The sequence below is a fragment of the Apteryx rowi genome, unplaced genomic scaffold, assembly GCF_003343035.1.
Source record: "Apteryx rowi isolate R43461 unplaced genomic scaffold, aptRow1 scaffold_6, whole genome shotgun sequence".
In the NCBI taxonomy this organism is placed as follows: domain Eukaryota; kingdom Metazoa; phylum Chordata; class Aves; order Apterygiformes; family Apterygidae; genus Apteryx; species Apteryx rowi.
In genome coordinates, this window is record NW_020450871.1 from 1988965 (window position 1) to 2015145 (window position 26181).

Here is a 26181-nt window from a genome sequence, read left to right on the forward strand (position 1 = left end):
CGTCATCTGCTATTTCACTGCTGCAGTTTTTACAACTGTTGAGCTTTCAAGTGTAATCTGAGCTGAGACCGGCCAACCTCAGCAGCTGCCGATGAGCGCAGCGCTACCTTCTGCGWCTCCCCCCGCTTCCCTCCACTGCGCCCGAGCTTGCAAACCCTAAGGGTCTGCCCGCGCGCGGGGCTCGGCGAGGAGGAGAGCTCCGAGCGAGCGCCTCGGACCATGCCTTCTCGCCTAAAATAAGCAGTGGGATTTGCAAGAAGCTCCGTGGCTGGATTCTGCAGACTTTCTTTTCCTCCCTCCTCCTGCCCCCCCCAATCCCTCTCCTCGACGAGGCGTGCCGTTTCTGTTCTTCATTTCTGGGAAACCATGGAGAAGAAGCAAGGTATATGTTGCAATTTCCAAAACACGTGGCGGGGGAGAGCGAAGGGCTGATTCTGATGCTGAAAGGGACCATGTAACTTGGTTGGATCAATGCATGCAGTTTTCTTTCTCTTTTCTGGTAGCCTTGCTTGGGAAGGGGGATCCGTGTTTGCAGCTGGGCATCTATTTTTAAAGTTCTGGAAACTTGCATATTTTGTGTGCTGTTGAAAACCAGGCATCTTAATTGTAGAAGTCTATCGTAGCTAAAGGACAATATTCTAAGGGTGAAGTTAGCTCGTGTCTCTGTTTCTGGCTGCATTCCTCGGTTGCAGGGTTTTGCAGGAGCTCTCGCATGATTGCTGTCTGCTAAAAAGCCTGTTGCRTTCGAAATGCAAGCGCCCACCGCGGACTTGGCAGTCAGGAGCTCTGATTCAGCACAGGCTGACAGGTTGTTTTCAGGCTGCTCTGCTGCAGGCAACTGACTGCAAGGGGCTTTTTCTGAAGCGCCTTTTCCTCCTCTGAGCTCACTTTTTTGCAGAAGTCGCGAGCCCGGAGCGATGGTTATTCACAAGAGCCCTTCTCTGCAAGAGAAGCTCAATGGGCTGATGAGTGACGGCTTTCGGCAGGTTGAGAGCCTTTTTTCCACTTGCACGGCTAGCTTTTTCCACTCTGAACGGTGGAAATAACGTGGCATATCAGTGAGGAGCTGACTCTCATGACCAAAGCGACCAAATTCGCCTCTCCGCTTCCTTGTACTCTGCCTCTGTCAGAAAAGGCAAGGCTTGATTGATTTTTATAGCCCTCAAACCTTGGTAGGGACCTGCTTTCTTTTTTTGCTAGTATGCTTTTCTGTTTTGGCTCTTCCTTGCAGCAGAGGGGGGATCCACCGTATCCCTTAAATCCCCTGCCCCGTCCGTGGCATTTGACTCTGCTGCTTGGGTCGAGGAGAGGGGGGAGGCATCTGAAACGCTTCCCCCAGCATTAACCAGGCTCTGCAGCTCTGCAAGCAGCCTCCCACCTAGAGCAGATTTATATCGTGGCTGTCACCAGGACTTTACCTGGGGCTGGAACCGAGCACCGAGGAGGCAGCAGAGAGGTTTAATTTCAAAGGTCGACTCAGGCAAATAGTTTTATTTACAGTTCTTTAGATTGTCCTGTTCGTTTCTCTCCACCCACGCCGGCAGAGTGGGAATGATAAACCTCCTGGGGAGAGGTGCRACATACTGGGATTTGAGCGAGGGCACGGCAGAGACGCCGTGTTAGGCGTTGAATTAAGCAGTTGCAGGAAATGTAAGTGCATGTTCTTAGCTGGCGAAGATTACAGCAYGAGAAAAAAAAGGGTAAGGTGTTTTTTCTTTGGGAGGAAATGGTTCCTTTCTTAGCATAAAGGATGCAGTTAGTGCCTGCAGYGTCACGTGGGCCAGTCGCCCGCGCTAGGAACTTCAGTCTGCTTATTTTTCCCTGCCCTGGTGCAAGGCACAGCAGCACGCTGTCCCGTGCCGCACCGCCTGCCCCCCGTGGCCAGGAGATCTGCATGGGTCCTTCCAGCGTCCTGAGCATCGTATCAGCAAAGCTGAGCCRTCGCACGCAAACGCGTGTGTTTGGGTTTCAGACCTTGCTGTCAGCTGCCTTTGTGGCTCTGGGGGGTAACTGGGGCATGTCCCCAAATCACCTTGTTCCATTACTTTTTGCCATACGCGAAGGTGATCTGTAGCTGCCGCGAAGCAGCGGGGTTGGAAGCGCCRGCTCTGTGCTAGCTGCCACCTCCCTTTCAGGAGCCCGGTGCCCCGGGAAACTGGAGAGTCTCCAGGTTTTCCAGGTGACATAAACCATTCTTCTAGTTCTAGCAGTTCTTCATGCCCAGACCACACGGGGATCCCAGCCATGTGGGAGAGACGATAACGAGGCTTTACAGGTGATAAGGAGCTGAGAGCAGCCACCTATGGGGCTAGAAACCACCGCTGCGCTGGGACCTGCTCAGCATGGAAGGGCTTGAATGCAAAGTCTTATCCTTTCTATCCCACTGCCTTTCCTCTCCCCCCTTCCTTTTTTCCTTTGGGGTGCTTTGCGGGGGGCGATAACTGAGCTGGGCAGTAGCGGGGAAGCTGTGCTGCGCTCCGAGCTCGTGTCGTGGGTATTCCCGCCTGGAGCAGCTGCAGGGAGGGTGCAGAGCTTTAGGGCAGGACCGCTTGTCTCTTTTTTTCCGGGTTGTGTTCAAGAGGAAGTGGCGCCTGCCTGCTCCACCTCTGCCTCGCTGGCTGCAAGCAGCAGCAAACTGCTGCAGTTGCTTCCTGAGAGATTGGGAGCGCGGCAGGAAATTCGGGTCGGCCCGCAGGATGCTGGAAACCGCACAGAGCTGGGGCCGTGGCAAGTTTTGGGAGAGAGTAATGGGCGCATAAAATTCCTACCTTGGCTGCCACATCCACGGGGACAGCATCCCGTGGGGAAAACCATGTGATTTTCTGCTCTGGAAGCATGGGCTGAGCTGGGTTTTCCATCGGCATGAGTGGTCCAGCCAGAGCCTAGGAGGGGAGGGCAGAGCACCTCTGGTTTTATCAGTGCTTTTTCAGGCTGGAGCCAGGAAATGCTTTTTGGGGCTAGGTGTGACGGAGGGTGGGAAGGGGATCGCTGCTGACCTCAACCCCCTGGCACGGTGTGACTTTGTCCGGGGAGTGGAAGGCAGTGATTTGGGACTGTCGGGGAAGCTGGCTGATGCACAGGGCCCTTGCTAGGGCGGTGTATAAGTGCCCTGTGGCTGAGCTCTGGGAATAGTTCTGACTTATGGATGATCACTGATGCGCAGCGAAGCGAAATGACTCATCTGTATGGTACAGGCACTCTGTGACCGGGAATCTCCCCGTCCCCTGCCGACCCTTCAACCCGCGCTTGCAAATACTCCCGCAAGCGCTGCCTGCGAGCGTGGGCCGTGCTGAACAAGGCGCCGCGTTGCTCCCCGGCCCGCGAGCACGCGCGGCTCTGACTCTTGCAGGCCGGCCTAAAGAAGGGCTGCCGCTGCGGCCGCTGCGATGCCTGGCCCGAGGAGCGTGTGGACCCTGCTCCCGCCGCATGAGTCACCGCGCGCCACCRACCGTGGCTGCCGGCTGCACAGAAGGAGCATTGTGCTCGCTGCTCCGGGTTACTATGGTAATTGCGGAAAGGGAGAGCAAACGGATTAAGCAAAATACCAGCAGGGATGGGGGGGCGTTTCGGGGCCTCCTGTAAAGGTCTGGCTTGTAGCCACGTGTCCAGAAGCAGCCTCCCTCTCCGAGGCGGAAGGTGAGGGCGGACGAACGTCCCGGGCTCTGTCGGGTCCCGTGGCGCCTGGCCGGAGTGACGCGAGGAGGAAGCGGCCGCCTGCCCTCTCCTGCAAGTGGAGCACCGGGGGCGTTTTGCAAATCCTGTCCGGGCCACGAGGTGTATCGGCTGATCCCAGCAGGGCCGTGGCCCCGACCCCGCGCTCGGCGTCCGCGCGGAGGCGGAGGGAGCTCGCTGTGGCCTGGCCGTGTGTCCGTGCGGGCTGAGCTGTGGCCGAGGCCGGGGTTTGGCTTGGGGGCGATTTAGCTGGGCAGCGTCCCGGCGGTGCTGCATGCAAACCGCCGGCTGCATCTCGGAGCAGGTCACGGAGGGGGGAACGTGCAGTGAAAGGCTCCCATTCAGCCCAGCGCTAGATCGCTCACCGGGGGGGAACGGGAGCGTGTGCTCGGGATGAGCTCGCTGGCGTGTCTGCGCGCACTAGGACTCGGGAACCCCAGCTTCCAGGCTCTGTAGCAGGTCCCCTGCATCCAGTAGAGCGTACCTGGATGCTGGAAGGGAAAAGCGTTTCTGAACCTGCGAATGACATCCTTCATTTGGCTCCGTTTTGTGTTTGCTCAACCAGGTATTTTGCAAAGTCTCATCAGTGAGTACATTGGGCTATTTATAGCTTCCTTTGCTCAGCTCTGCTTGGATCAGGGATTGGAAGGGGAAACGTTGCTGGCTCATGAACTAGAAGCCCTGGCTGCCGTGACATGGTCAAGTCTCCGGAGATGTTTTCCTGCCAAGCTGGTTCAGCTTGGAGCGGAGCAGCTCGCTAGCTGCTGRGGCTGATCTGTGAGCTCAGGCACTGGCCGCCTGGGGGTTAGGGTGCTCTGGGCCAAAGCAGCGGTGACTTCATTGAGATGGAAGTTCAAGCTGCATCGCGTAGCTCGCGGGAACTGTGCTGGTACCAGAGCACACAGGCTGGCTCCGATGCCGGAAATGAGACGGATAATGTGGGAACACTGATGGATCAGTCCTAATTCTCTCAGCAGGGAGGAATGCCGCTTGTCTTGCGATTGGGATCTTGGGGCAGGAGAGCGGTGTGGGTGAGAGCTGCGTGGCCAAGGAACACAGCTGACCGAGGTCGCCTGCAGACCTTCGGTGAGACAGGACGGTGTCTGAGATGGGATGGAGAGCACCGTCCTGTGCTTCAGTGCCTCTGGCCGGGGGTTAATAACGTCAGCAGCGTGTCCCAAGGTGGGGAGTGACTACTGGAGACCCTCTAGCCAAAGCTGGGCGTTCCCTGGAGCAGAGGCCTGTCAGGAACAGAGGTGTGGAGGTGCTTCCCCCAGAGCAAGGCTCAAAGGATCACCTCGAACGCTGCAGGGGAGTAGCTGTGTTGGGCTCCCAGAGCAGGAGACAGGAGCACCGCAGGAGCCAAGGCGCAGCCTCCGCGATCCAGCGGCACCTCTGATCCGTGGGCCCTGGACAAAACTTCCTCCCTGCTGCAATGCTTTGTTCATAGCATAGGGTGACAACAGTGCCGGTCTGAAGCTCACTGGTGGCTGTGCCAGCGGTTTGAATCCAGCACGGCCTSTCCAGTGGCTCAGCAGTAACTTGCAGATCAGTTTTCCCTCGCAGTCTTAGCGARGTTTGCATTTGGGGGAGGACGGGACTGGAAAAGTGGGTTTCAGGCGCCCGTCTTAGCCGAGGCCTCTGGAATTGGCTGGGGACAGGCCCAGGAACCGCTTGTGCCGGGGACGCGCTGTGCGATATCGTCTGCCTGAGCCAGCCCCGGGGAGGCCTCTCGCGGGTGCTGCAGGACTTCTCCTGCCGGGCACATGCAGAGCCGATGTGCTGCGTCTCCCCTCCTGCCCGCTGAAATCCAGGCGCCTCCTCTCTCCCTCTCTTTCCCAGCAGTGTTCAGAGCGCTGAACTTTGTCCACATGGGTGTCCCTGGGAGCCGGACAGGTAGGAGCCGTTTCTAATTCACCGGGAGCCTGTCCAAGGCCGCGTGGAGCYGGGAACTCCCCAGCTCCCAGCCGTGTGCTTGGAGCTCACCTTGCAGCTCTTGCTTTATAGTGCGTCTTCCAGGTCAAGGTGGCCAGGAGTGCCTTTAGCTGCAAACCGCAGCTGCCCCCCTATCCCTGTCCGGAGGGATTGGGGTAGCAAAGCAGGGCTTTGGCTGTCTCGGCAGCTGTATCTCATTTCAGCCTCCATCCAGGCCTCCTGTTGGGGAAGATCACACGCAGTTAAGCTGGATCGCTCCCAATTCCCTCCTAGCAGAAAATACACAACCCACAAGAGACTCGAGGAGCTTGGCTGAGGTGTGATCATGGTTTCAGTAGCTGTCCCAGAGCAAGCTTTGAGGGCTGCCGCTGGAGCGTGGTTACTCATGCTATCTGCATTCCCTCGAGAACAACCAGCTTTTTGGATCCTGGCGCAGATGCGCACCAGGACCTGCTAGCATGCAACTCTTGTTCCCCTCTGCCTTGCTGTGGATGCAGGACCCCCAGCATCCCAGTGCCTTGTGATCTGCAGGGAGGTTTATTTGCCCTGTGTGTTTGGGGTAGCAGCCCGAGGGCTGTGGCACAGGAGGGAACTGATTCTGGACCCGGTGCAGGTCATGGCTGCGTGTTTCCTGCCTGTTGGACCCCTTTGCCGGTTATCTCTTGTCCTTGTGGTTTTGTCGTCAAGTGTTTGGCCTGCCTGATCTCCTTCTTCTGTAAAAGGTTATGTTACATCTTGCTGGTGTTTGGAGCTGGTGCCCGGGGAGGAGGAGGAAGACAGCATCCTCTTGCTAATCTCTCCTGATGGGGTTGTGCCTCGTCTCGATGGTCTCAGCCTATGCAAACCAGTCCTGTTTTTTCAGCTGATTCTCTAGAGTCTCTTCGATATTCAGCTCCTATAGGACCATCTGTTTTCATACTGGTTTCCCTTTGTGGGGTGCCCTCTCTCGCGATGGGAGTTGCTCCTTGGTTTTGTTTGAGGCCYGGTAGCAATTGCCCTCCCGCCGGAGTGGAGCAGAGCTGATCCATGCAGGCGGCCGTTGCGACCCGAGGCCGGCCGGCCCCCCTCCTCGCTGCTGCAATGCCCCGCTCCCCGCAGGCCTGCAAGGAGATGTGTTGGAGGGTGCAAAGAGCCCCAGGGCTCTGCATAGCGGTGCTGCACACCGGATCGGCTCAGCCCTGTGTGGCGGCGTGGTATATCCCTGACGGCGCCTGAACGTGCACTGGGGAACTGGGAGCTGTGGGATTGTTAAGGCACTGAAAAATGTGTCTGTCTCTTCCCAAGAAGGCCTGGATGGGAGCCTGGGATCTTGTGGGGAAAGGAGGAGTTAGGGAAAGCGGAGCATTTTCTGGAGCCCTGTGTATCGCTAATGGCATGGGGACCTCTTGTGGTCGGACAAACTGGGATGGACCCAGTCTGCTGGGGCTGCACTCCTTTGGAGCCCTGCCTTTTTCTCCCCGCAGAATACACATCCAGAACTGTTTTTCTCAGACCGTATGTGGGACTGTAAGGGATCTGATTTGTACCCAGCTTGTCTGGAGCATGAAAACTGACCCAGTGTCTCTCTTCCATCTCTTTCAGATTCCAAAGGATCCTTGGAGCCACACAAACCAGGTTAGTGCTCAGCAAAAATAGTGGTTTTAACCCATTTCCTAAACATCAGCAATTAAAAATCAAAACCAGGAGAGACTGTTAGTGGCCACGGGGGGTTAAGAGCAGTGCTGGGTTGGCTGAGGAGCATTGCAAGGCAGTGCTTGGCTAAGGGACTTGGAAAATGGTCCCCATCAATGCACTTCTGGGCATTTCTGAGGGCAAGTGCTCAACAGGGGTGTTGAGACCCACTTGCGCTTCTGACTGTTGCTTCTGACACTGGGCAATGGGTGTGAGCGCAGTGGCCTGGTCATGTAGCCTTGATGTAGCTATGCAATGCAAGAGGTTCAGGCCCTAACTCCCCTCACTGGAGTTTTAGTGCTAGGTCTGTGCCAGGAGGAATTTTTACTGGATCCAAGCTCATTTGGGCTCTGGAACAGCTCCAGCTCCTACAGCTCTGTAGACGGGGCAGAAGGACAGGGCCATTGCTATGGGAGGAGGGAGTTTGCAGAAGAGCAGTTCCATTGAGTTTGGATGGAGCTGGGCTGCAGTGTTGCTGGGCCTGGCCAGCTGGTAGCTGTGGCGAGAGGATGCTTGAAAGAAGTAAAAATGTCTGTCGCTCGCATGTGTATCTTCTCTTCTAGTAAAGAGCAAGAAGAAACGGATATCATGTTTCACCATCAAGCAGCCTGTTGCCAACACAACGTAAGTGTCTCCGCTGCTTGAAACCAACCTGCGGTTCTCCAGAGCACCTGGATTCAGAGCTGGCTGATGGGGARGAAGGGGGAAGGCCCATGTAGACTTTACAAAATCAGCATAGTTAGGGTGTTCTCTTTTCCTTAAGTTATGGCTTGCAGGTGATGACAGGGAATTACACACGCTTGCACAATTGCATGCACACACGTACCCAGTGTGTGCCTCTCTGGGAGGTGCCTCTTTGACTTAAAATAGCTGAAGGGCAAAGGCCTTGCTGGGAGACTTTCTTCTGTCTTCCTTCCACAGCTCTGCTGATGCCAAGGGACAAAGGCTTGGTGAAGAGGGCAATGTGYCTTCCTTCTCTGGGACAGAAGAGGTGAAGGTTTTTAGTGCAGGGGAAGAGAAGAGATGGTGGCAGCTGGACTGAGGCAGGTGTAGGAGGATGAGGGTTGGCAAGATGTCCTTTGYGTCATGACATCCTCCCTGTGACCTGTGCATCACTCACAGCTTCCTGCCTTGGCGTGAGGACGACACAGAACATCTTGTGGTGCTCTGCCACATACTACTTGGTGCCAGGGGCCAGTGCCCAGCTGTATCTCAGGGCACTGGAATTTCTCTGCCCTGTTTGTTTCATGCATCTGACGCTTGTTGTGCTGTAGGGGAGAATGAAGTATAGCAGCACTCAGTTTGACAAAGAGCAGACAACTAAAATTCTTCTTCCATGTGATCTTCCAAAACACCTTGGGCTGTGTTCCCACCACTGATCCTTGTTTGCTCCAGAAACCCTCTCCAGAGACCATCCCAGCTCCAGGAGAGCAGTGAAATCCCCAAAGGGGAATTATCACTACCTAAAAACCCAGATAGGACAGATCCCCCRGGGGAGGACCACTCCCCCATTAGGACTATGCAGTATAGCGTGCACACTCCAAGCCCTGCGTGCAACAGCCGCCTCCTTCCCCCTGCGGCTGTGTCTCTCTTTGCTCCTATCAGTGTTTGAATTTCCCSTGGAGAAAGTGTCACGCCTGAGTTTGCTGGGCGCTTGCATGCCCAGAGCACTTCTGAGAAGGCTGGTGCCAAGCATCCACAATTTCTTTTCTCTGAACTTTCCAAGATATAATACAAATATTTGCACAGTTCAAGGCTTTCACTGTGAGACTGAGTACTTCCTTGAAGCTGGAGGTTGCCTTATTGCTCTAATGGGAATTAGAAGGCCAAACAAATTGGGCAATTCCCACTCTTGCAAGGTCACAGGAGATGGGGAGAGCATAGAAGCAAGGCACAAGAGACAAAAAGCTAATGTCAGCTATAAAAGTACCATGCTGCAAGTAATGGGAAGTGGCCAGCAATGAGGAAAAAGCCATAAAGGAAGACTTTCACCTGCCTGGTGTCGTGTGACACTGTAAAATGCTAGGCTTCTCTGCATGCCAGGCTGACTACAACAGGCTTTCAAGTGTACACAAATGACTCACGCTTGAGGAATTACCTGTTGTTCTCTGGGCGTGTGTTTCAAGCTATGTGGCTGTACTGTTACAACACCTGCCTGTCAAAACATGACAGCTGAGCTGCTCTGCTGCAGAAACACCTCATCTGATCAATCTCGGTTCCTTGGGCTCACCTCCTGAACAGAGGTGGTTTCTTAGCGTGTTGATTTGATCCATGCCTGATCTAACTGACTCTTTTGGGTTCTTGCTGGCTGCATTCAGCAAATGCTTTGTGGGTGTGGACTGAGGTATTACTTGCACAATTAAAGCTTTTGTGAGTGTTTGGAGGGGGCTGATTTGAACGCATGATGATGAGGCACCGTGGAAAGCAGTGGCTGAAAGTGCTTGAAGGAACGTGAAACCTGGTTTTGGCTAAGAAGAAGGATAACAAAGCTATGCTTTCTGCTGACTCTTTCTCTCTCTCTCTTTTCTTGCAGACCCCCGAGGAACTTGGACTCCAGAACATTCATTACCATTGGAGATAAAGTACGTGTCAGTGTGGTTTCTTTTTGCTTGCTTCCAATCTTGCTTGCTGCTTTTATGGCAAGTTTCATGTATAGTACTGTCATGTCAACTTGTAAAATCAGATGTTGATATTTCAAAGCACACTTGAACACCCATGAGAAGGACAGTGCCCTCCTTGTGCACCTCAGGGAGGGGTCTTTGAAGGGATGAGATGTCCCTCAGCAAGACCTTTTCTCYGTTGAACACTGGGCCTCTGTGCTAGTATTTAGAGCAGTGACTAGTTGAGACAGATCCTGAAGGGCAGAGCTAAGCTTGCTGGGTGGGAGGAATTCATAAATTGATTCCTGAGTTTTGGGTGAAGTGGAAAACCCTATGACCAGTTCTGTTCAGGGGATTATCCTGTTCCTTCTGTCACGAAGGTGGAAATTCCCTGCTGGGAAGTCCTTGGCTCCCAGTGTCTGCCCCACAGCAGGGACCAGGTTACCAGAAGCAGCGGTGAAGGTAGTGGCAGAGGGGCCAGCACACCAGGTTTGCAAAGCCTCATTCTGCCTGYGAGTTGCTGGTGGCCCCAAGGCCCAGCTTGTCCATGGTGTGCCCAAAGCACTGGCAGGCATGACCACGGTGCTGGGGAATCCCAGCACCCCAGGCAGCGTGGATTGACGTGGCCTGCTGCTCTTCAGGTGCTCACTGCATGCTGTATTTCATCTCTGCTTCCTTATATCAGTACCTTTAAGGTGCACAAGTTGTACAGGGAGACCTTGGGTCTCCTGAGCTGCCGCTGTCTAGGCTGTGGTTCTTGGCAGTMGGGATTGTGGGTGAGGTGCAGGCTTTGGTGTCTGGGATGGAGGCTCAGACGGGCGTGTGTGACTGCAGAGCACCCCAGCTGCAAGACRGGCTCATCCGTGAGCCCGTGCACTCGCTGGCTGGTCTCTCCTGGCTGGAGGCAGTCCCTGCAGGTGATGGCTGGCAGGCAGGTGGTGCCGAGGTCTGGCCTAGGAGGCAGTGTGCAAGCAGTGTGCAATTTTGTCCATAGCGAGAGGTCACAAAGCTCCCTGAGCAGCCCTGCCCATGACCTCAGTCTGAATGGAAAGATCCAGTCCATCCGCACTAAATCAGCATGACCTCACTGTGCTCTCCGGCTGCTGCAAACAAAGTCCCTCTTGTCCTGCTGATCTCCAGGGCTGTTTTACTGTTGGTGTCCAAAGAGAAGCTGGGCACAAAGCTGCTTTCTGGCTCTCCAAAGCTATTCCTACTGACCTGATGAAAAACACTGCTAGAAATAGCCACTGCCTCTCTTTTATTTCATTCTCTTGTTACGGGCTCTCCTGGGGCTGCAGAAGGCTGATTGCAAGTGCGCTAAAAATACCATCCTGTGCATTGGATCAGCCCTATATCTAGCTGCTTACTTTCCAGGCTGGGCAGGTGGCTCAGCTGATGAGACCTGGGCCCCTAGTCCTCGGAGCAAGGTTTTAGGGCCAGGGGAGAGATAGGAGGGAAGGGAGGGGAGAGGAGAGGAAGCTTTGGCTGGCTCCAGAAAGCAATGCCGCTGCCTGTGTTTTCTGGCCATTGTGTCGTGTGTATTAATAGCTCGGGCGAGACGCGCTGTGCAGCAGCCTGGGCAGTGGTGTGTGCAAAGGGAGAGCGCTGGAGCTTGGGAGAAGCTCTCTGGACTCGCTGCCTTCCCTGTGGTACGTTTATCCGAGTGGTTCCCCTGACAGAGTTGCCCACCGTTAAGGGTACAAGATGCGACTGAGCATTTACTGCTGCTTGTTCGTGATAAAATGATATCAAGGAAAGTGGCTGGCTGGGAACATCCCTTCTCTGATAAACACCAGCTGGGCTCTGCCTGCTCTGGTGGTTGCAGGAGCTGCCTGATCCAGGTGTTTGGAGCGACACAATGTGGGATGGAGGAAGAGGGCTTGGGCATAAGTCCAGCTTTGGGCCATGGGGACGGATGATGACCTTGGATCCCTTAAATCCTTGCAGGCAATGTTCTGCATCCCCATTATTGGCTCAACCCCCCCAGGCCATGGGGTGAGCGATGCAGGGAAGGAACAGTGCCGATCCGGTCGGTGCATCGCCTCTGTTGCTGGGCAGGGTTCCTGGAGAGTGCTGGGAACTGCCAGCTTCTGGGGAAACCTTAGGGTAAATGCCAGGAAAAAAGAAAAYACAATAATCTGGAACAGTTGCAGAACATGTGTCCTGAAAAGCACCACCAGATCCTTCCCGGAGGCCCCCGTGGGAGCTTCGAGCCTGCACTGCACCTCTGCCAGCTGCCCAGGGCAGCGAGCTGTGGGGTTGCATGCGTTCCCCTTAGCCCCACTCTCCTCCTTACCGGATCCACCATCCTGCCCGGAAAGGGGCTGGCACCTCCCTGCGCTAGGCAGCGCATATCTTACCGCTGAGCTCAAGCACAGACCTCTCTTGATCCCGGCCTCGGCCGCCTGCCAGACACATCTGGTTTGAATAAATGGAGCTGGGGCTGGCTGGAACGTCCGGCGGAGCTGGTCGCTCCCGGCCGCTGCGTGTCCCCGCGGCCAGCGTGCAGGGGGACTTGCTGGCCAGCAGCCCGGCAGCCACATCTCCCAGCTTTGCTTCTTCACATGAAACGCTGTTTCCGCTCCGCTCTGGGCGTAACTTGGAGGCATTGTTTCCGACGCTGTGCGATACATGCTTTTCCCACCCTCGCCGCCTTTGTGGCTACTGGGTCAATTTGGCATCCTGGTATTATTTTTGTTCCCTGAGACCAGAGGAAAAATAGAAGCTGGATAAAGCCCTGCCTGGCTAAAAGAAGGCCTGTAACTTATTAAGAGCAATGAACGCAGAGTCCAAAAATAGCCCATGTCTCACTCAAACAGTTTGTGCCCTGCCCAGCGGAGCAGACAATTACAGGCTAACTCTTGTTTAGGGAAACTTGTTGTTGGGTTGCACAGAAACTTGCTCGCTCCCTGCTGCATGGGGCGCTCAGGTTGTCTGAGCACTGGGGATTTTTTTCTGCTTGAAACGAGGCTTATGTAATTGCATTTGCCTAAGCTCCTTCCTCAGCGCTAGCTCACATTTTACCCTGTTGGCTGATTTCTGATGGTGGGAGAAAGTGTCGAAAGCAGGCAGAATTCGTTTGAGCTCCCTGATATTAGGAGCTGAGTCAATGTGTTGCTGTGTGCACCATCCCATCTAAGAGAGGTTTTGTGTAAGCCGAGGTGTTATTAGACACCTAGGTGTTATTTGTGACCGACGATCACCCAGGGCCCGGTGAGGGGAGGGCGAGGGAACCCCAGCTGAGCATGGGGATTTGGAATGGGAAGTGGCAGAGGCTCTCGATTGCCGCCTGTGTTGGCAGAGGAGCTGATAAAATCCTGCAAGTTGCTTCAGCAACCCCAGAAATACCCTCGTGTCGGCAATCCCGAACARGGGAAGAGGCACCAACCTTTGGTGCCCTTTGCAGTGGCAGTGTGCCCTGATGTAAAGGATAAAACTCCTGATCTCCAGCTGCAGAGGGGAAATTAAATGAGCCCTGGTGAGTAGAGTGAGAGGGTTTGGGCTCTGGTTCAGCAGATACAGAGCAAAAAATATATTCATCTTCTCTTCTAAGTGTGATGCCTCCCCTACATATAAGAGCTGCTGGGGTCCTGTCATTTGGAAGTGCTCTGCGTTGGTGAGGTGCTAGTATCGAACCTCTGCTGATGTCTTTGGCGATGAGCGGGCGCCTGTCTGATTTTTGTCTCTCTCCCTAAAGAACTTCGAGGTGGAGGCTGATGACTTGGTGACTATTTCAGAGCTGGGCCGTGGGGCCTACGGCGTGGTGGAGAAAGTCCGGCATGCTCAGAGCGGCACCATCATGGCTGTGAAGGTGAGGACCACTTGTTGCTGAGGGGGCTGGGAATTGCAACAGGAGGCTCCAAGGGAGCAGAGAGGCTCTGCTGAACGGTCATAGCGAGATGAGGACATGGAGATGAGGGAGGCTTGTCTTGGCTTGGCAGTCTCTGGTGTCCCTGCGCAGCCTGGTGTGGCTTGGCTCTTGCGAGGGTGTGGGCAGACTCCGTGCTGATATCGTCTGGGCACTGCTGCTCTYGATAAGCAGGCGCTGAAATCCAGGCTCGGTGCCCACACCCAGTTAGACAGAGCAGAGTTTGGATGTCAAAGTGCCCATTCAGGCTGCTGGCCTGATCCCACATCTGCTGCAGAGTTTGCCAAGGTTTTTGTAATTTGTTAGGGTGCTGTCTGAAAGAGGAGATCGGGCATCTCCCTGGAGTGCTCCCTGCAAAATAAGTGCAAAATGCTTGCCTGGGACTCAAAACCACAGGTCCTTTGAATCAGAGTGAGGGTGTCTCCCTCCATAGATTATGGTGTTATTCCACCTACATCAAAAAACATCTTTTTTTTCCTCTCCCCCAATTTTTTTTTTTTTTTTTTTTTGTCCCAGAGAATTCGAGCGACTGTGAACACTCAGGAGCAGAAGAGGTTATTGATGGACTTGGACATCTCCATGAGGACAGTTGACTGCTTCTACACTGTCACCTTCTACGGAGCCCTCTTCCGAGAGGTAGTGAGATAGTGTGAGAGCTAGCGGGCTGTGCAGCAGCTTGGGTGTGTGTGATTTTACTGGAGGTGCAAATTTATCTCAAACCGCCTCTGCTTTCTTCAGCCAAGCTGGGCTATTTGAGGTGCTGCCATGATTTAAAGTCATTAGCTTGCCTCCTTCAGGCAGCGTTCAGCTCCCACGCTACCCAGGGGATTGAGGTCCTTTCCTCACTTCCATAGTRGTTTTGGTGATACCTAAACAGCCATGTCCATCTCTGTTCAGTGCAGTGCCTGYGTGCTGGCATGAGGCCAGCAGTGGTTGCACAACGGGGACTTCAGGTTGCCCAGTGTGAAAGGGGCAGCATCTGTCCACACCGCTCCCTTCAGCTCCTGGGGTGCCGGGRCATCCCCTCTCCCCCATCAATGGCTTTTCTCTGTCTGCAGGGCGATGTGTGGATCTGCATGGAGCTCATGGACACCTCCCTAGATAAATTCTACAAGAAGGTGCTAGAGAAGAAGAAAACCATCCCTGAAGACATCTTGGGGAAAATGGCCGTGTCTGTGAGTACCTCTCGGGTTCACATGTAGTTTTGTGCATCCCCTGAGTCTTGTGGTGATTCATAACACCCCTTGTGTGTAACTTGGCACCGTAAGGTTACATTTTGCTCTCAGAGTCGGGTTTGCTGACTGCAGCCCTTCGGAGGTCTTTATGCAGGACACAGCGTTTGGAAATGGGCAGTGTGTTTGCAGTGAAAGGTTAATGCTATGTGTGACTGACTCTTTCGCTCTTTTTATCACCAGATTATACGAGCGCTGGAGCATCTGCACAGCAAACTGTCTGTGATCCATAGAGGTACGTAGTGGATGGGATTAGCATGATGTGGCTGGAGTTCTAGCCTTGAAACAGGTTATGCAAAGAGTCCTTTCCGCAAAATATGTGGAGTGTGTGCCTCTGAGATGCCTACAGTGGTATCTAAGGGAATTTGGGACCGTGGTGGACAGACCTGAATGCCCAAGGCCTGACCCAGAGAKGTACCCTTCATGTGTCTACTTGCATGATGCTGTTCTTTTCCTCCTTTACAGAGGAAGGGTTGAACATTAGGACTGATTTTGTCRCTGTCTGAATTGTTATGGGTGTCTCTGGCTCTCTCTCTCTGAGTAGAGAGATGAACTGCAGGTGGCTCTTGTGGACAAAATCCCCTAACTTTCCTGCCTGGGTAGTTTTAGTAAGGTGTGGTCTGAAAGAGACCTTGCAAATCAAGGATGGGAATCTTAATGCYCAGGTCCTGTTCTTCATCCTGGTGTAGTTTCTTGTATACCCTCTGGACAGATTGTGATGATTGAGACATGAGCTGTCCCAAGAACTCAATGGGAGTTGAGCAGTTAAGGCTGTGTTGTGCACATAAGTCTCTCCTAAGGAGRTGGGCATTAACTCCTCAGCATCTTATTTCAGCCACATAAGGGCCTTTTGACCTGCTTTGTTAGAGAGGAGGCCTCTTCTACCCTGAGGGCCTGGTTTTAGTGTTCTGGTGAACAGCCTTTATTGAAACAAAGGAATGGTGGGGTTTTGCCTCTTTTCCCTTGTTTTAAGGCCCTCCTAATCCTCTCTCAGGCCAGCAGGGAGTATTTTCACAGGCTCTGCTCCTGTAGTAGCTCTGTGGTACCTCAGCAGAAGACTTGATCTGCTCCCTCATGTTTTCTCTCTTAGATGTGAAACCTTCCAATGTGCTTATCAACAAGGAGGGACATGTGAAAATGTGTGACTTTGGAATCAGCGGTTACTTGGTGGACTCTGTGGCAAAGACCATGGATGCTGGCTGCAAACCATACATGGCTGTAAGTGTGCTCATGTGGAATCTAACTTGACGTCCTTCAGCTCCCTTCAGCCTTGACTTGAAGAGGCTGTCCCTTAGAAATCAGTCCTGATTCACCTCTGTCCTGAGATAGAAACCACTGCAGCATGCTCTGGCATCCTGACTCAGCAGAGTCCTCTAAGGATGGGATTAGACTCCCTCTAAGCCCTACTGTTTGCATTAATCCTATGGCAGTCTCTTCCTTCATCACCTTCCATTTGCAGAAGGCTAGAGGGCTGGCTAGCTGTTTGTGGTGGTTGAAAGGGCTGCTCCCAGTTGGCTAGAAGATGCTGAGGCTTCTCTTGGCAGAATCATTTTAAAGTTTGTTTCTTCCTCTCAAGTTGCTTTGAATTTCCCATTGCCATCCATGGCATCTCTGGGGGGTAAATTACACCCCTGGGGGTCATGCTACATGGATTGTACAAGTCTTGCTTGGGAGCTGGAGGAGAGTTCATGTGGGTTATGTGGAGCAAAATGTGGCCTTCATCAGTGCTTGTAGATGTAACCTCAAACCCTGCCCTCTTGGGAAGGTCTGTGCCTGAACATGAGCCAGGAGAATCCACCCAGCCTGGGTTTTGTAGCCAGAGATTTGCTCTGTGTGGTTTGCTCTGGGAAAACAAGATAGAGCTGTAGTATCTTTCATTTTGCTGTTACAGCCGGAGAGGATAAACCCTGAGCTGAACCAGAAGGGCTACAACGTGAAGTCGGACGTCTGGAGTCTCGGGATCACAATGGTAATGTAGGAGGGCTGCACCCGGCATTCCTGGGGGTGGGACAGGGTCTTTGCTGGCTGGGCTTTAACCCTGCCATGCTCAGAGGCATCTGATAGCTTCACCCCAGGTGGTTGTGCACCAAATGGGCCAAATTCTGAGCTTGTTACTTAGGGCATGAGCCAAATTACCCAAGACACAGTGCTGTGGTGCTGCTCTGTGCATCCAGGGATACCTTACCCTGGGCAGAGAGCTGCGAGCCGGTGTGCACAGCCAGGTGTTGCCACCGCTGCTGTGGCTCTTGCTGAGTTCACTGGTTAGCTTGACTGGAGATAACCCATCTGCCTGCCCCTTCTCTTTCCTCCTCTTCTCTCTCGTGTGCTCCTGCTGGATCCTGAGGCCTACCTAAAGGCCTGTTACCCCAGCATGGTCGCCATGCACCTCTCTGCTTGGGTTTCCCAGAGTGCACTGTGCGGGATGCGGTTCCGAATGCCTCCTGTTAGCTCTGAACTATGATGGCCTGGCCTGCACCCTGCCAGGGGTCAATATCTGCATGACAGTAGGGCCACTTGGGCGTTCAAGAGTCCARCTTTTAAAACCACCTTTAAGACTTTGCTTTGCGGTTTCCTTAGGCGCCGGCTGGAGAGGCAGTCAGTGGAGCTGGTTCCAAGAAGCAGGGTTTGCTGTGGCTGTGTCACAGCCTTCCTGTATGCACAACCCTCCCACATTAGCAAGGTGTCCTAGGAGTATCGGGATGAGCTGGTCTCCCCTGCTTCAGCTCAGGGTAGCGTACATGGTTTGCAGCAGTGCTGCCTGTGAGGTAGCTTACAGCAGCCAACAGGAAGGGGAAATACTTTCAGTTCCAAAATTGCAGCTGCTCAGGACAATTTATCTACCTCCTACAAGAAACGGATCTTACAGAAAGCAGCTGAAATCTTTTGGCGCCAGAGGACAAAGGAAATCCCAGTTGTTGGCTCGAAGGAGATGCCGTTTGGGAATGGTTCTCTTGCTTTCCAGGAGACTCCCTCTGTGTGGGTAGATTATTTTCAGGAATTTTTCCTGTGCCCTCTTAGCAGTGACCTTAGTTTTGGGCTTTGCATCCCTGTTTTTGTGTGTGCTACACAGATCTCTGGGCAAATGTTCCCTCTTCCCCAGCCAGTCTTGTCCACAACGCCAAAGCCAAACCCCTCTTCCTGTTGGTGTCCACGTGCCAGTGCGGAGCAGAGCTAAGCTGGTTGGCTGGCCATGAAGCAGGCTGGAAATGTAATCAGGCTCTGGCTTTCCTCCTGAGATGCAGGAAGCTGTGGGATGGGAGACTGTGTGAATGGCGAAACCCCTGAACCTTTTCAAAGCTGGATTGGAGAGGGGACCTTGCTGAAAGTCTGCCAGCCTGCAGCTGAATGGAGCCCCGACCTGTGCGATTCCCTCTAATGTCTTCCTTCTGGGCTGGCTTCCTGTTTTTTATTTCTGAAGGGGTTTGACTGATTTCAAACCAGCTGTTTTTTAGGGCCAGAGAGGTGCAGGGCTAATCCAGGCCTTTCCGGGAAGGTGGTTTCATTCAGTTTTCCAGCAGCAGGAATGAGTTCCCCAGGCAGTTCCTCAGATCTGAGCCAGGTGCAGGCAGGGACCTCTGCTCTGCCCAGCATCCTTTCAGATTTCTCATTCCTTGGTCCCGTCTCACCCTGCTAGGCAGGTCTGGAGGTCTTGCCGTGTGTGTCGAGGCAGGAGTGGGCCCTTGGTGTGAGGAGGCTGCCCAAGACCTGTAATGGGCTGTGCTCTGCTTGGATGGGTGATGGAGCAAAGGTGCCTGGTACAAAGCACTCGGCCGAGGTGGCTTGGCAAAGTCTAAGTGATGTTGTAGCATTTGTTTTTTCTTGGCTTTGTGGATTTTTTTGTGTCTAGGTCATGCAATACTAGTCTGAAGCCCAGAGGCCAGTTTATGGTGAGCAGAGCACTTTGGAAGCTAGTGCAGAAATGGTGTGTGTGCTGTTACTCTCTTTTTAAATAATCCCCACTTTCTGTATCTTTGGCTGCTTTCTGTAAGTGTGTTAATTTGAGCAGACCTCAGAAGGAAGTATTTTTAGCCTCTGGGTCTTTTTATTTATTAAAAAATAAAAAAAAGGTCTGACCCAAATCGAAAATGGTTTGTGAGGAAAGAGGCTTTTCATTTTGAATCCAAGTTTGCTTCAGACGCTGAGGTGGGCAGGCTGTGTGGGGATGAGGCCTGGTCTTCAGCCTGTCTTCTTCCTCAGATCGAACTGGCCATTCTTCGCTTCCCATACGAGTCCTGGGGGACCCCCTTCCAGCAGCTCAAGCAAGTGGTGGAGGAGCCTTCGCCCCAGCTGCCTGCTGATCGCTTCTCCAAGGAGTTTGTGGACTTCACGGCACAGTGGTGAGTCTCCAGCAGGGACTGGCTGCTTCTCCCAGCCTGGCTGGACAGGAGTCCTGATCCATAGAGGTTAGAGTAAAGCGTGGCACTGGGTTTGTCATTTCGGAGCCTGTTTCTCCCTACCTCCGCATCCCGAGGATGGCATTTGGCCACAGCAGGAAGTGCTGCCCAGACTGGTTTTGCTCTCAGCCTGACTCATTCAAGCTGGTTGGAAAGCGAAGAGGTTTCTCTTCCCCTTTTGCTGTTRATGCTGCTGAAATTTTGGTGGTTTCTGGCAAAGTGGCAATGAAACAAGAACAAACCCCTCGCAGTGTCTGGGTGCCTCTGGGTAAAAGCTGATTTGTGGCTTTGTGGGGACTGTGCAGGAGCTGGCGAGCTGCTGCCTTTGGGGTGTAGCTCTGCCGCCTCTGTGCCGCTTGCTTTGAGCGGCTAGACAGAGGTGAGCCCACCGAGCTGAGTCTCGCACGAGCCCCGAGAGTCTGCCCACCCTCCCGAGTGGTGGGAAACCATCTCTTCTCCTTCCCCTTTGTGCTGCTCTGTGGGGAAGAACAAGGTGACGAACGGCAGCCTGCAGCCCGCAGGCTGCTTGCCTTGCGCTCTTCGTGGCGAAATTCTGCAAGTCGGCCTTTTCCAGTTACCTGCCTGGCTGTTTTGCAGGGTCCTGTGGTTCAAACCTGCATGGCCAAGGGGGTAGAGGAATGGGTGCTGCCCAGGAGAAAGGGGTTGTGATAGACCATGTACAGCAAAAAAAGAACCCACAGCCCATTTTTCCCATTTTTCTCTTCCAGCTTAAGGAAGAACCCTGCTGAGCGAATGAACTATTTAGAACTTATGGTAAGTGCGGAGCCATTTCCTCTGGTATTTTAGTCTTCCAACATGTTTTAAAAGTGTAATGAATGATCCGGTAGCCCTACAAATGAGACAACAGGAGATGGGGGTGACTCCTCAGCCTTGGAGGTGCATAGCGGGGTGGACATAGCACGTCCAGGCTGGAGGGATGCTGTAAGGTCAGGGGGGTTGGGGCTTCTAGGTGTTTTCTCCCTTTGCCACCTGCACCTGGTGGGTTTAGACTAACAGCCTCAAGTGATGGTAGTACAGCTGCCCAGGTGGGACATCCAGCTGGGGTTAAACCTAGAAACGCCAAACGTGAAAGCGTTAACCTTTGACCTAAAGGATGGCGTCTATGGGAGCTTTGGGATCCCCCAGGGACTGCTCTTGTGCTCGTTTTTCCTTGGGCACGAGCTGATGTTATCTCGGTTCTTGTTGGCAGGAACATCCTTTCTTTACCTTGCACGACACCAAAGAGACTGACATGGCCTCCTTCGTGACAGAGATCCTCGGGGAGGACTCTTAACTCTCAGACCTCGCGGCTGCGTACGGTCCCCTCCATCCAGCACCCCGACTTCCCTGCMGAAGAGCGAACGAGGACTCGTGTTAGTGGTGGTTTGCACAAATCGCATTTCCCCAACCCGCTGGCATCACTGGGCCCGTCCGGCCTYGCAGTTTCTTTTCTCTTTGCCCCCAACGAAATCCCCCAGGACGAGCCTTTTGAAGCTGACACGTACCCGACTRAGCCGCGGAGACCGAAGGCTCAGGAGTTCCCCGGCCGGTGCCAGGCGTGTGCCGTGAGCGGCGCGGGGAGAGGCCCGTGCCCGCGGTAGCTGAGCCGAGGCCAAGAGGCTGGGCCCGGGCAAAGGGCGCGACAGGGCCTCTCCCTTCCCCAGCGGCCTGGTGCACGGCCCAGGGAATTTCTGTGTTTATTCCCCTTTGCTGCCTGGGGAAGGCCGAGGGAGCAATTCTTCCTGTGCCTTCCCACTCCCTTCCCCTTCCCATCTCCCCTGCTTGCATGGGGCCAGGGAGCCCGAAAGCCTCATCCCACCAAGTTTGGTCTCGTTTTCCTTTCCTTCGTGCCCAGCTCTCCGCCACCGGGATCCTAGAGAGATCTTTAGGGGGCCCTGGGGCTGCCTGGGCGCAGCCCTGTCCGCTTCAGGCCTGGCGCGACCTCTTAGGACTCTTCCAGGCAGCAGCAGGCCTGGTGCCCCCCTCCCGCCCCCCTCACTGAGTCAATGCGCCAGTCGCTTGGGGGGGGGGGAAAAAGCAGCATTTTAAAATGAGCCCAGCTCGCTGTAAGCCTCAACCCGCGCTCCCCCCGCGCTTGCCCACAGCACCTCATCCAAAGCACAGAGCCCCCTTCGCCGCGCGGGCGCACGGTGGCGGGGAGGGAAGGGAGCCCCCGGTGCTGCCTCTCTCCCCCAGCCCGGGCTGGGGGGATGCGTCTGCGCTGCAGCCTGCTGCCGGTCCGGATAGCGGGCGTCAAACGCCGGCGGCGGTCCCTGCCTCCGCCTTCCCCGGCTCCCGCTCCGGAGAGGAGGTTGCTCCATCTGCCTTCCCGCCCGGGGCTCCCGTAAGACCTCGCACTGTGCCGCGCGCTCCTTCGGAGGCCACGTTGGTACCTGGGGCGTCCCAAGCTGCCTTCGAGCTCCTCGGCCGCCTGCCGCGGGTCAGCCGACATCGAAAACCCAACGACTTGCACAGGGGCTGCTGACAGTTGTACATTTTATGTCTATATATAATGGACTTTGTAACATGTCTCCTAGTTTTAATCTAACTTGCTATAAATTAAAGCCCTTCTGCGTGGGAGGAGGGAGGAGCGGTTCCTTCTCCGCTAACAAATCCACTGTGAAAACCTGATGTGTTTCCCTGCTCTCCCAGCCTGAGCGCTCGACAAGGAGTTACGGGAGCGAAAGGGATTTCTGTCTTCTACTGTATATGATCACAGGATAAACGCACCAGCTGTGGATTTTGGGTTTTTTTTTTTTTATTAATAGATTGAGTTTTCAGAGGGATTTTGTTCTTTTCTAATATATATTTGTGTGTGTGTATGTGTGTGCGCATATATATATTATATATATTTTTAAATCAATGATGAATGTGTGAATGTATATGCAGCCAGCAAATTTGGCGAAATGGCTAGCAATTTTCTGGCTAAATTTGGGGAGGTGGGGGAAGGGGTCGCTAGAAGATACCCTGGCCTAAGACTTTTTTTTTTTAAGAAGTACATCTATTTTTTAACGGAATCTTTAAAAAAAACAAAAACAAAACCCCATTTTTTCCTGAAATTCATGCCCCGGAGGTGTGGATTTCAGGGTGCATTTCCAGGGTTCAGGGTACTGCACCCAGCGAGGAGCAAAGTCCCCCTAAATTCGTGGCCCCCTGCTCTTGCAGTGCCCCGGTATGAAGCTGAGCTGAGGACCTGTCTGCCTGGGATCGAGGCTACAACTGCTGTTTTTCGCAGCCTGTTCCTGCAAGCTGCTCCCAGGGGAAGCTTGTTCAGGACCAGGCGTTTTCAGTCCTTAATATCACCCGTGCCGGGGAATCACGCAGCAGAGCGTTTTCCCAAGTAACTGGTCGGATCCATTTCCCTGCGCAGACAAGCCCTGAGAAAAACAGCGCAGGCTGAGGTGGCCAAGCCCTGCTCCGCCTCGGGCTGCCCTTATCCCACCACCCCTTAATGTAAAGTGAGAAAGCGATTGATGTTCTCGACTTCTGGCTCCTTGGTCCCGCTGCAAACCACCCGACGCTCTCCGAGACCACGCGCACCGTTACCAGGCTTGGGATGACAGCTTCGCAGCCGAGATGTACAGTTGTATTTTTTTATCCTAGCTGGTTACTTTGGATTGGTTTTGGTTTCATGTGGAGCTTTTGTTTTTCCCCAGCTCCTTGTTGTGACCCCATTCCCTGCTCCCTTATCTCATCCCCCCCCCTTTTTTTTTTGATGCTTTGGGGAATGGTGATTTTTTTTGCCTTTTTTTTTTTTTTTTTGGCTGCATTTCACCTCCTGGAGAAAGTCCTGGCTCCTGTGTTTTAGGGAAAAGGAACATCTCCCCTTTTGGTTACTGGGAGATGCAGCTGGGGTGGGCTTGGGACCCTGTCAGCGAAGCCAAGCTCAGCCGTTGGGTTAGCCTCTTCACCAGAGCATCACCAGCTCTGCACAGCTTCGTTTGGCCCGGGTCTTATCTGCCCTTCTTCCCGTCTGACTCTTTCTTGTTCTGGTTCAGTTTGGTCGCTCTCCTTCCACAAATTGCAGGGGGGAACTGAAGAATGGGTAGGAACCAGGCTGGCTTTGAGGTGGAAGAGGATTTCGAGTTGGATAGAAAGCCCCTCTAGCTTGTATTTTTGAGAACGGTCTGTACCCATTATACCCTGTCGTTGTTTTCAATAAAATTAGTCCTCGGATGAGCTTCTTGTTGCCTCTTTTGTTGTTTGAACGTCAGTGATGGGTTGTCCAAGGTCCTCTCTGGGCCAGCAGCTACCACAGTACCAGAGATGGGTAGGTGCCGTGGCCCTGGCACCGGCGTGGCGTCCCCTCGTCCTGCATCTGCGACGTCCCCGGCAGCGTGGGGACAGGGTTGCGTCTCACCTGCGGCTCCCGAGGAGCTGGGCAGACCAGTCCCTGCCCATCTCCTCCTGGGGCTGAGGTGGCTTCCAGGTCTCACGTACCGGTGTCTCCGTGCCGCGCTGCGGAGCTGATGGGGGAGAGGGCAGATGTGGGATTGCYCTGCCCAGAGCCTTCGTGTTCGTTTCGGGTCGGAGCAGCTCTTCCTGCCCATCCCGGAGAATTTGGGCAGCAGAATTCCCATCAGGGCAGYGCTGCTCCTTCCTCCGCCGTGTGCACCCCACCGGAGGGCTGTCCCGCGGGCGGGTGGCCGAGGCTCACGGGGACGAAACCACAGCAGGATGGGGCGCAGCATCGCTGCCGTTTGGCTTTGGGCAGCTGCAGGGTGGCCCTGGACCCGGTGCCCCCCGGGGCTGGCGCGAGGGGCCGGGAGCCGTCGCCCGCTTCCCCCTGCACCTCCGCGCGCCTTCTCCGGGGCTCCCGGCCRAGCCCACGGCCCCGCGACGGGGCAGCGCGGGTGACGCACCCTGGGGCACGGGGAGGGCGGTGGAAAGCGGGAGCCCCCAAAATTCATGTGCCGGCTCTCCGCAGCGAGGCGCTTCCRTTGACGCTGCAGCAACTCGTGTGCGGCCCGGCCAGGACGGGCGGCCAGCTCATCCCGTGGCGGGGAGCCCCGCTCCGGAAAGGGGGAGCAAGGGGAGCAGCGGTGGYGGCGGYGGCGGCGGMTCTGTGCCGCGGCGGCGGCTGCCACGAGATGGAGGCATCGGCCAGCGCCTGCCCGCGCGCTCGGGGCCTTCCCGCAGGGCTGGGCCTGGCCAAGCCGCAGGGACATCGCCGTCCCCGTCCCCAGTGCGGTGGGCTCACGGCCCCCTCCCCAAATCCCTGCTGCGCCAAAAGGGGCCCAGGCGTCCTGCCCTCCCAGCCGTGCTCCGCCGGGGGGGGGGGTATGGAGGATGTCCTGCGGCAGCACCGTTCGGTGGCAGGGTCTCGGCTCGGCGCGGGCGGCCGGGATTAGGGGACAGGGCAGAGGCCTGGCACCGGGCGCCGGTGGCGGAGCCGAAGGCTTAGCCGGGGGGAGGCTGTTTCACCCCTCCCCGCAGGGCGATGGGGGGGGGGAAACCGTTGGACTCTCCGGATATGTTCCCTAACACCCTCGGTGTGCCAGGCAGGATGGGGCTGTGCGGGCGCTGGGAGCCGCGCGCTGGAGGAGCCCCGGGCCGGCGGCGCCGAGCTGCGACCACCCCGGAGCGTGGGCTGCGGGCCGGCCGGCGGCGCAGGACTCGCCGTTTCAATTACCAGCTTAATAGCTCCATCAAGACGCATTAAAAATGCAGCAGTGCCTCTGAGGAAAGAACTTCGGGAGAGGCAGAAAATTCATCACTTTGAGCTTCCTTATTAGGGGAAAGTTTTTTCTTTTTCTTTTTTTCCTCTCTCATTTGTCTCAAAGGCAGGCAAAACAAGGTTATTTGTGACCGATTGCTTCCCGCGGGGCAGAGCGCCGACGCGTAAACAGGCTGTGCTAGAGGCTACGGCCCTCACTGCAGAGAAGGGAAAACTCAGTGCACCCAATTCGGGGCCAGGACGACAGGACCAGGCGGGCTGCGGTGGCTCAGCCCAGCCAAATTCCGGAGCCGGCAGCCTTCGCTGCCCTGTCCCGAGCAGGGAGTGCAGTTTCTATACATTTCCACGTGCTCCCCCCAGTATGGCTGTGGGTGTTGCACTGGTCGCACTGGGCCTTGCTGGCTGCCGGGAGCCAATGGGATGCAGCTCCTGTCGTTCCTGAGGAGCACTTTGCAGAGGAGGAGGAGGAGGAGGAGGAAGGCTGGCTAATAGCATTAGCTGGGGTGGGGTGGGGGGTGGGTGGGTGATGCAGCCAGTTTTCTGGGGCAGCAGGTTATTTATTTTGCCTAATTTTTCTTTTTTTGAAGGTGGCTGAAGTTATATCTAGGGCTTTTTTTTCGCCCTGGTTCAGGTGGCCTGCGGGCACCTTCGAGCTGGATAGCACAAATTAGGGAGTTCGTGGAGGCCACAGGTTTGTGCGAGGGGYGTCCAAACCTCCCTGAACGGCATCTCGCCCGGGACCAGCCCCGTGCCGGCTCCCGACGTGCCTCCGCACTGCTGAGCTCAAACGAGCCCCCGGCGAAGGCGGCTTCGCCCCTCGCGCCCCCGCAATGGGGCTCAACACCGTCGCGGCTGGCGCTTGCCGGCCCCGCGGCTCCGGCAGCTTCGCGGCTCTGCACGCACTGCCGTAACCTCTCTTGAAATGCCGAGCGGAGCTGGAGCAGGCGCCGGGAGCGGCGGCAAGCGCTGCGGGTGCGTGGGAAGGGGGCCGGCGAGGCGGCGCAGCTTTCGCGCTCCATTTACATCCCGGGGCTGCAAGCGGCGGGTTTCACAAAAAAAAATCACCTAAAATGCAAGCCGAGAGGCGATGCAGCGGCTGCGAAGAGGAGCTGCTCGGCTCCCCTGGGTTGGG

At 55.1% G+C, this 26181-nt stretch overlaps 1 protein-coding gene across 2 annotated transcripts in view; it reads left to right on the top strand.

Annotated features, from left to right (window-relative positions):
- Nucleotides 1-23548, top strand: part of LOC112974370 (dual specificity mitogen-activated protein kinase kinase 3) — a 39659-nt gene extending 16111 nt beyond the window's left edge. The window contains exons 1-13 of one of the 2 annotated variants that reach the window (XM_026083257.1): nucleotides 79-382; nucleotides 7189-7221; nucleotides 7842-7902; nucleotides 9812-9860; nucleotides 13576-13689; nucleotides 14263-14382; nucleotides 14805-14921; nucleotides 15162-15213; nucleotides 16069-16196; nucleotides 16870-16947; nucleotides 19176-19315; nucleotides 20101-20146; nucleotides 20583-23548. In XM_026083257.1, the coding sequence (XP_025939042.1) occupies nucleotides 367-382; nucleotides 7189-7221; nucleotides 7842-7902; nucleotides 9812-9860; nucleotides 13576-13689; nucleotides 14263-14382; nucleotides 14805-14921; nucleotides 15162-15213; nucleotides 16069-16196; nucleotides 16870-16947; nucleotides 19176-19315; nucleotides 20101-20146; nucleotides 20583-20666 (1038 nt within the window). In that variant the 5' untranslated portion in view covers nucleotides 79-366 and the 3' untranslated portion in view covers nucleotides 20667-23548. Of the gene's footprint in view, nucleotides 1-78; nucleotides 383-7188; nucleotides 7222-7841; nucleotides 7903-9811; nucleotides 9861-13575; nucleotides 13690-14262; nucleotides 14383-14804; nucleotides 14922-15161; nucleotides 15214-16068; nucleotides 16197-16869; nucleotides 16948-19175; nucleotides 19316-20100; nucleotides 20147-20582 lie in introns of those variants that run through there. The other variant, XM_026083256.1, reaches the window with a different exon arrangement.
- Nucleotides 23549-26181: the final 2633 nt, after the last annotated feature.